Source organism: Oncorhynchus clarkii, unplaced genomic scaffold (assembly GCF_045791955.1).
Source record: "Oncorhynchus clarkii lewisi isolate Uvic-CL-2024 unplaced genomic scaffold, UVic_Ocla_1.0 unplaced_contig_12861_pilon_pilon, whole genome shotgun sequence".
In the NCBI taxonomy this organism is placed as follows: domain Eukaryota; kingdom Metazoa; phylum Chordata; class Actinopteri; order Salmoniformes; family Salmonidae; genus Oncorhynchus; species Oncorhynchus clarkii.
Genome location: NW_027260391.1, coordinates 915 through 10,688, shown reverse-complemented (window position 1 = coordinate 10,688; position 9,774 = coordinate 915). Strand labels below are relative to the sequence as shown.

Genomic DNA, 9,774 nt, shown 5'->3' with positions numbered 1-9,774 from the left:
CTTATCTGGGACAAACCTGTCCAAATAAAAACAGTATTTATATAAGTGTAGTGTGGTACATTAGGATTGGGCAGTACATGATGTATAATTTGGGTAGTTTTATATTTTTTTCAATCTCAGATAAACCTGCTCATCCACATCTTATCAGAGAAACCAGCTTTCTTCGTCATGTAGATAGACTGAGAGAAACATTCTTTCATCTGTAGTTTCCTACTTCAGTAGAAGTAATATATTTTTGACAGATCAATCACTGCTTTAGACTGGTGTGGGGATGATGTAGAATGGGTAGTTTGATATTTTGTACTTGGAAGTTTAAGTTTTACATTGTTTACATTGAGGTATTTTGTTATTGTACACAATGTTGTATATATTTTAATACAAAGTAATTAGAATTGTTTTTTTTTTTGTTTAATGTTATATTGGATAACTAAAAGATACAAAACAAATTCCTATGTTAAATGCTATATTTAAAGTAAGATTTGATTACAGTATTTAGATAAAGATAGAAATAGTGAGAATACTTCATGTTAACTCAGTCCATCCTATGGCTTATCATTAAGAACCAGACAACTATGCCTAGTCAGAACAATTGCACTGAGAGATAAGTGGTGCATTGCAGTCACGCAGAAGATATTTGTAATGCTTCTCAAAGCACACAGCTCAAATTAAAAATCCACTCTACTGCAATATGGCAGGCCTCCTGCATCTCAATCCCCCAGAATCTGTGTCCCAAATGACAACTTATTTCCTATATAGTGCACTACTTTTGACCACAGGATCAAAAGTAGTGCACTAAATGAGTAGGGTGCCATTTGGCCTTGTGCCCAGGATCTATAGCGTACTTCCTTTTCTCATGCAGGAAGGAGCATTATTTATATGATCAGTCAGAGCCCTGGGTGGTACAGGCCAGTCAGCTAGACCATACCTTTCATATTGCTCTGTGTCAACTAGACTGTACAGTATGCTAGACTGCCTTCATCACTTTGCTGTGGGGATGGACATTCAGAAGGCTGAATGAAGAATGATGCAGCATTCAGGTGCTAGTTGGAACTTCTCAGTAATACATAAGGCCCTATTCAATCAAAACCGTAATGTGGGTTGGGTATCCTCCATGATAAGATATAAATACATTCCCACGGTTTAGTTAGTGGTATAAATATATCAACATGTGTCTAATACACAGGGTTGCGCCATTCTGGTAACTTTCCCCAAATTCCCCGGTTTTAAGGAAATCCTGGTAGGAGTTTTCCAGGATTTCTTATTCCCTCCTAATTCCAGGAATTTCCAACCAGGATTTGTGGAAAACCGGGGAATTTTGGTAAAGACACTGGCATTTTGAAACCCTACTCATATGCCTACATATCACACTATCGCTGATACTAAAGCTGATTGGGTTTTTCTTTTAACTACGCTGATCCCTGTATGTATTCTCATCTATATCGATTTAATATTTAGTAATACAATATTTCAGTAACTGTTGTAGAGGAAAAGGTGGAGAATCTTGTATTTGTTTGCCTGGTTGACTATACATTCCTTCTGAACTGTAACAATATAAACGTTGTTGAACGAGAGGGAGAGAAAATAAGAAAACTAACAATACATCAAAAAGCAACAATGTTGAAATGCACAACGCGCACCCCTGTGCGCACGGCACTCGTTAACTACCTTTGAAGTTCAGCAAACGGGCAACACTACATACAGAGGTTGTGTGAACGTGGATTCATCGCTGTTCTCTGGGTCGGTCTGTCGGTGACACTGGATTAATATAGGGAAACTTCCGCAGCCTTCCATATCGCAAAAATCTACGGAGGAGCGAGCATGAGATCCGGGAGTACCGTACAGTAGGCGAGAGGAAAGAAAGACATCGAGTTGGAACGGGAGGAGGGAGTGGACGAAAAAACGATTCACACACTGGATTTGAGGTAAAGAACGCGACAGTATTTTCAGGAGAATTTCTTATGAGGTTTTGTGTTTTGGTTCTTTTCTTATTTTTCATGTTGTACAGCAATGAGATATTGGCCATATGGAAGCCCGGAGATGCATCCCTTTCATGATTGTCAAACTCAAAAGTTATGGGTGTTTTTAATATTTTTCCGCAAAAGGCTACAATCAGTTTAGACTAGGACCACTCGTGTGGTTTTGGGACAGCTGTTGCCTTCTCTATGTAAAAATCTTTCAGCAAGTGCCTACAACCAGTATTCTCATTATTTTGTATGCTTTAGTCCTACTATATCAAAGTAGAGTAGACTAGGCCTATTTGTACAGATCTATTACCGTCAACTAAATACATTTATAAAATGACGAAAGCTGTTGGCCAACTTGAATTGGGAATTTATTGCCTTACTGTTTACTTTTTGAGCAGGCAGTTCAACGGTTTACATTTGTATATTAGTCTTCTAGTCTATTGGCCGTACATGCATGAGATTGTAATGTTTGCGTCCCAAATGGCACTCCCTAGTGCACAACTTGAAATAGGGTGCCATTCGGGATATAAACTTGGAACAGGGTGCCATTCCGCAGACAACCATAAATTGTTTGGGTCATCATATCCGGTTGGGAGGAATTAAAAGCGTCCCACCCATCACCTCAAACAAGTCACCTCCTTTACCGTTTCCATCCACATAAACAAACAAACACACCCCAGCTATGTGGTTCTGATCAGAAGTAGTGCACTCTAGACTAGGGAAAGTAGTATTTTTAGATATGCCCACTATGTACAGTGAGTGGAATGTTGCATCATGTCCTGACTCCTTCCTGCCTTCTACCACCACTGTGACTCAAGTCCCTCTTCCTCTGGGTCACGTCACGTACACCTTGTCACATAGAATAATGATTCTAGCCTCAGGTTGGAACATACTGAAATAGACTTGTAATGTTCCCAACTGTTAATAGTGGAATATGTCATTTTTACTTAATATACCTCCATTTTAAAGGGAAATGTGTAGTATCTTTGCTTTTGAATGTCCCTTTTGAAGGAGGGGAATATACCTGTGGTTTTATGATTGATAAAAAGGCCTACATTGAAATTGAATGTGTTGATATGGGTCAATTCTCCCCGTAAAAGCCACAAACATAGATGCCAACATGACCAACATGAATGCAGTCAGAATTGAGATCTAAGTGCTATTTTGGCAACAGTAACATGCACTGGTTTCTTCTAGTCGTGTTACTGTATTCAGTGTGTGTGTCTGTTGGGTCTCTGTAATGCTTAGTTTTTGTTGGCCAGATTAGTTTTTATGGCCCTGGATGGTTTGTGCTGAGCTGGTTGCCAAGGAAACGGTCTTAATCAGGCAAAGAGCACTGCTCAGCTCAGTGTCCCTCATATGCTCCAGGCCAGGAGAGACAGAGAGATGGAGGAGAGCTAGAGGGAGAAGAAGTGGACATTCTGGGGTCATTTCCATGTAAAAGGACCCATGAGCATCAACATGTGAAGTTTATAGGAGCATGTCAAATTGGGTTCCGAATCAGTCTATATTTTTGAGAAGTTGAGGCATATACATGGCCGTGAGGACACCGAGGTCCGGCTCTTTATGTGAAATGTTTTTTGGAATTCAGTCGGCGTCTTTACATATTGTTGAGAGTCAGAATAATAGAATACAAAAAGTGCCATTTCCAAACTTGGTTGCTGCAGATTTCCTTTTTCCCCTCACTGACAGTCACTCAATTAACTCATGTTTGTAAAACAAAATGTAGATTGGTAAATTAGTCTAGTTAGTCTAGCCAGCTATCTAAACTTGTCGTAATCATGGCCGAACTACCGACCGGGTGCATGCCCCGGGCTCCTGACCTCCAGGGGGCAACCATTGATTTTGTTCGTCACTTTCACTACTTTCATATTAACCTTGCATAAGTCATGGCAAAAAAAAGTAATGGTAAAATTTCAGACAATTTGCTTTAAAACAGTGACAATGTATCTCCACCCCATAGCAAAAATGTTTAGAATTGCAGGAAATGTTCTGTAAAACTACACAAAAAAAAGATGGTTCTGTAAAGCAAACATTTGTTTACCTTTTGTTAACAAAATACTTCTTCTGCTAACAGATCCCTCAGTATGTAATAAATGTTTTTTAATCCCGGTGCTGAGTTAATGTGTAGCAGCTAATTGTATGGCTAATAGGCTGTGTTTGTAGATCGAATACGGTGAAGGAAGCTACAGTGAAGCACGACAATGGGCCTCAGGATCTCGTCACAGTATCTCTGTGTATTCAAATTGCCATCAATAAAATGCAATTGTGTTCATTGTCCGTAGCTTATGCCTGTCCGTATCATAATGGGCGGCAGGTAGCCTAGTGGTTAGAGCATTGGACTAGTAACAGAAAGGTTGCAAGATCGAATCCCCAAGCTGACAAGGTAAAAATCTGTCATCCTGCCCCTGAACAAGACAGTTAACCCACTGTTCCTAGGCCGTCATTGAAGTAAGAATTTGTTCTTAACTGACCTGCTTGGTAAAATAAAATGGCACTCTGTTTACAACGTTGAGATCAGCAAACTGCTCGCCCACACGACGTCATACATGTGGTTTGCCGGTTGGATGTACTGACAAATTCTCAAAGAGTACGTTGGAGGTGGCTTATGGTAGAGAAATTAACATTCAATTCTCTGGCAACACATCTGGTGGATATTCCTGCAGTCAGCATGCCAATTGCACGCCCCCTCAACTTGTGACATCTGTGGCATTGTGTTGTGACACCACTGCACATTTTAGTGACCATTTTATTGTCCCCAGCACAAGGTGCACCTGTGTAATGATCATGCCGTAATCAGCTTTTTGATTTGCCACAGCTGTCAGGTGGATGGATTATCTTGGCAAAGGAAACATGCTCACGAACAGGGATGTAAACATATTTGTGCACTACATTTGAGAGAAATAAGCTTTTTGTGTGTTTGAACAATTTTCTTGGATAATTTATTTCAGGGACCAACACTACATTTTGCGTTTAGATTTTTGTTCAGTGTATATTTAGTGAACTTTTTAAGTTTAAGAAACATTTCCCTTTGCCTTAATTCTGTTAACAAAAACCCACATATCTTTAAGATATTTTCTAATGTCTCTCCCTCATTAGGAGGGAGGATAATGTTCACAAAAGTTACAAATGAAGGTATAGCCATCAATTAGTATTTTTACTGATAGCAATTTTGTTTGTGAAACTCAAATCCATTACCAAATCTGGAATTGGCTACAATGGGGGAAATCATAGTATTCACAAACTACAGTTGGGTTCACAAGTTTGCACAGCAGAGGACAGTAAAGAAAAGTAGAGTTTGGTACAGTGAAGAAATAGAGTAGATCAGACTAGAGTTGAGTACACTAATGTACTGTACTTTACTCTTCTGCTGAACTCTACTCTACTCTACTGGTCTGCTGTGCTTTACTTTGATGTCCAAACTTGTGAAACTTAGGCGTCTGTGATTGGTTCTGATTTGGTCCCGACCAATCAAATTTGCTGCTGTTTGGGGACAGAGCCCATTAAAATAATAGCCATGTGTGTAGAATAATACCCAAGGAGGATAGTTCATATTTATACCTAAGATACATCACCATGAAGAGAATGACGTTCATATCCATGATTATCCATTTCTGTGTAGTACATATCAGAGACCCATGATGAAATTCTGTTACCGGGTAGTAAGTAGACTCCTCAAGTCAATGTGTCATGTTATCGGTGACACGCCATTCTTTCTGCAGACATTGTTGAATCTTTATTTAGAGCAGATGTTTTTTAGAAAACGTGGACACAAACTATTCTGTTACCACACTTTGCATCTGCACAGTTCTTCCAGTGAATGTGTTTTTGTCTTCTATTATTAAAAGTAGTCCTTGTGCACAGAGTTGTATGGTTTGTTCAACTTTGAAATCAATGGTTTTTGTTTGGCATACATTTTACTGTGGAATTACCCTTGGCTTTTTATTCATACTGCAGGACAGGACTATAGCGACGGGGGGGGGGGGGGGGTGTACTCTGGCTTTCATTCGCGATGCAGGAAAATAGAGAGGGCTAGCGAGAGTTATGGAGGGAACCTGCTGACTCACAACATTGTCGTAAATTCACCCTGATCATCACATAGTCCGGTCCAATGACTGATCAAATATTGAATAGTTTTATAAAGTACAGTTGATGTCAGAAGTTTACTTACACCGTAGCCAGATGCATTTAAACTCAGTTTTTCACAATTCCTGACATTTAATTCTAATAAAAATTCTGTCTTAGGTCAGTTAGGATCACCACTTTATTTTAAGAATGGGAAATGTCACAATAATAGTAGAGAGAATGATTTATTTAAGCTTTTATTTCTTTCATCACATTCCCAGTGGGTCAAAAGTTGACATACACTCAATTAGTATTTGGTAGTATTGCCTTTAAATTGTTTAACTTGGGTCAAACGTTCCGGCCTTCCACAAGCTTCCCACAATACGTTGGGTAAATTTTGGCCCATTCCTCCTGACAGAGCTGGTGTAACTGAGTCAGGTTTGTAGGCCTCCTTGCTCGCACACACTTTTTCAGTTCTGCCCACAAATGTTCTATAGGATTGAGGTCAGGGCTTTGTGATGGCCACTCCAATACCTTGACTTTCTTGTCCTTAAGCCATTTTGCCACAACTTTGGAAGTATGCTTGGGGTCATTGTCCATTTGGAAGACCCATTTGTGACCAAGCTTTAACTTCCTGACTGATGTCTTGAGATGTTGCTTCAATATATCCACATGACTGTCTTTCCTCATGATGCCATCTATTTTATGAAGTGCACCAGTCCCTCCTGCAGCAAAGCACCCCCACAACATGATGCGGCCACCCCCGTGCTTCACGATTGGGATGGTGTTCTTCAGGTTGCAAGCCTCCCCCTTTTTCCTCCAAACATAACGACGGTCATTCTGGCCAAACAGTTCTATTTTTGTTTTATCAGACCAGAGGACATTTCTCCAAAAAGTACGATTTTGTCCCCATAGTCTGGCTTTTTATGACCGTTTTGGAGCAGTGGCTTTTTCCTTGCTGAGTGGCCTTTCAGGTTATATCGATATAGGACTCGATTTACTGTGCATATAGATACTTTTGTACGTGTTTCCTCCAGCATTTTCACAAGGTCCTTTGCTGTTGTTCTGGGATTGATTTGCACTTTTCGCACCAAAGTACGTTCCTCTCTAGGAGACAGAACGGGTCTCCTTCCTGAGCGGCCTGACGGCTGCGTGGTCCCATGGTGTTTATACTTGCGTACCATTGTTTGTACAGATGAACGTGGTACCTTCAGGCATTTGGAAATTGCTCCCAAGGATGAACAAGACTTGTGGAGGCCTATAATTTTTTGGTGTTGGCTGATTTCTTTTGATTTTCCCATGATGTTAAGAAAAGAGGCACTGAGTTTGAAGGTACGCCTTGAAATTAGAGGTTGACCGATTTTAATCGGGATGGCCGATTTATTTAGGTCCGATTTCAAGTTTTCATAACAATCGGAAATCGGTATTTTTGGGCGCCGATTTAAAACAAAACAAAAAATATATATATTTTTTAAAATATATTTTTATACCTTTTAACTAGGCAAGTCAGTTTAAGAACACATTCTTACTTACTCAATGATGGCCTAGGAATGGTTAACTGCCTCGTTCAGGGGCAGAACGACAGATTTTCACCTTGTCAGCACGGGGGAATTCAATCTTGCAACCTTACAGTTAACTCGTCCAACGCAATAACGACCTGCCTCTCGCTCATTGCCTGTTACACGAATGCAGTAAGCCAAGGTAAGTTGCTAGCTAGCATTAAACTTATCTTATAAAAAACAATCAATCATAATCACCAGTTAACTACACATGGTTGATGATATTACTAGATATTATCTAGCGTGTCCTGCATTGCATATAATGTGACTGAGCATACAAGTATGTAAGTATCTGACTGAACGGTGGTAGGCAGAAGCAGGCGCGTAAACATTCATTCAAACAGCACTTTCGTGCATTTTGCCAGCAGTTCTTCGTTGTGCGTTGCACTGTTTATGACTTCAAGCCTATCAACTCCCGATATGAGGCTGGTGTAACCGAAGTGAAATGGCTAGCTAGTTAGCACGCGCTAATAGCGTTTCAAACGTCACTTGCTCTAAGTCTTCTAGTAGTTGTTTCCCTTCCTCATGGGTAATGCTGCTTCGAGGGTGGCTGTTGTCGTTGTGTTCCTGGTTCGAGCCCAGGGAGGAGCGAGGAGAGGGACAGAAGCTATACTGTTACACTGGCAATACTAAAGTGCCTATAAGAACATCCAATAGTCAAAGGAACTTGTTAAAGCGAGGCGTCCCTCTCAGGGAACGCCACCCCCCCCCCCCTTCAGCTGGAACCGTGGCGCAGGCAATGCAAAAATATTCTTAGAAATACAAATGGTATAGAGGGAAATAGTCCTATAATTCCTATAATAACTACAACCTAAAACTTCTTACCTGGGAATATTGAAGTCTCATATTAAAAGGAACCACCAGCTTTCATATGTTCTCATGTTCTGAGCAAGGAACTGAAACGTTAGCTTTCTTACATAGCACATATTGCACTTTTACTTTCTTCTCCAACACTTTGTTTTTGCATTATTTAAACCAAATTGAACATGTTTCATTATTTACTTGAGGCTAATTAGATTTTATTGATGTATTATAGTAAGTTATATTAAGTTGTCATTATATTAAGTTGTCATTATTACAAATAAATAAAAAATTGGCCAACTAATCGGTATCTGCTTTTTTGGTCCTCCAATAATCGGTATCGGCGTTGAAAAATCATAATCGGTCGACCTCTACTTGAAATGCATCCACAGGTACACCTCCAATTGACTCAAATTCTGTCAATTAGCCTATTAGAAGCTTCTAAAGCCTCAACATTTTCTGGAATTTTCCAAGCTGTTTAAAGGCACAGTCAACTTTAGTGTACTGGAACCCACTGGAATTGTGATACAGTGAATTATAAATGAAATAATCTGTCTGTAAACAATTGTTGGGAAAATTGCTTGTCATGCACAAAGTAGATGTCCTAACTGACTTGCCAAAACTATAGTTTGTTAACAAGAAATTTGTGGAGTGTTTGAAAAACAAGTTTTAATGACTCCAACCTAAGTGTATGTAAACTTCCGTCTTCAACTGTATGTGGGCGGGGTGAGGCCCAAACAATATGACCATTTTGAAATTGCACAACTCAATTGGCCTCTGGGCCACCATAATCATAACGTTCTTTAACTGGTCGTTCGTTACAGGACCGTTTCCGTTATAACAGTGTGTGTCGTACTGAACGCACCCCTGGTCTAGGAGTTGCACTGCTTCAACTGTTTCCTCCTCTCCGCTCCTAGATGGCGCTGGCGAGCGACCCCGGTGCCGGCCAGCAGCAGACCCAGGCCCAGAAGGATGCCGCGGACCAGAACTTTGACTACATGTTCAAGCTGCTGATCATCGGCAACAGCAGCGTGGGGAAGACCAGCTTACTCTTCCGCTACGCTGATGACTCCTTTACCTCTGCCTTCGTCTCCACCGTGGGCATCGACTTCAAGGTTAAGACGGTCTACCGCAACGAGAAGAGGGTCAAGCTACAGATCTGGGTAAGATGGGTTTTGATTCATTAGGATCCCCGTTAGCCGACGCCAATGGTGACAGCTAGTCTTACTGGGAAAAGACAATACTTTACAAAATATATACATTTAAAAACATGAACATGTAGTGTGTGTGCATCTGTCACTTCCACAGACATGTCAGTACGTGCGCACAACCAGTAGGGCACATGTCAGTACGTGCGCACAACCAGTAGGGCACATGTCAGTACG

At 40.6% G+C, this 9,774-nt stretch overlaps 1 protein-coding gene across 1 annotated transcript; it reads left to right on the top strand.

The window, feature by feature from the left end:
- Window positions 1-1,620: 1,620 nt before the first annotated feature.
- LOC139401390 (ras-related protein Rab-3-like) lies at window positions 1,621-9,552 on the top strand (the record flags this gene model as incomplete). The annotated part of the gene is made up of 2 exons (XM_071145679.1): window positions 1,621-1,922; window positions 9,307-9,552. A coding segment is annotated over exon 2 (246 nt), but the record flags the coding sequence as incomplete, so codon positions are not given.
- Window positions 9,553-9,774: the final 222 nt, after the last annotated feature.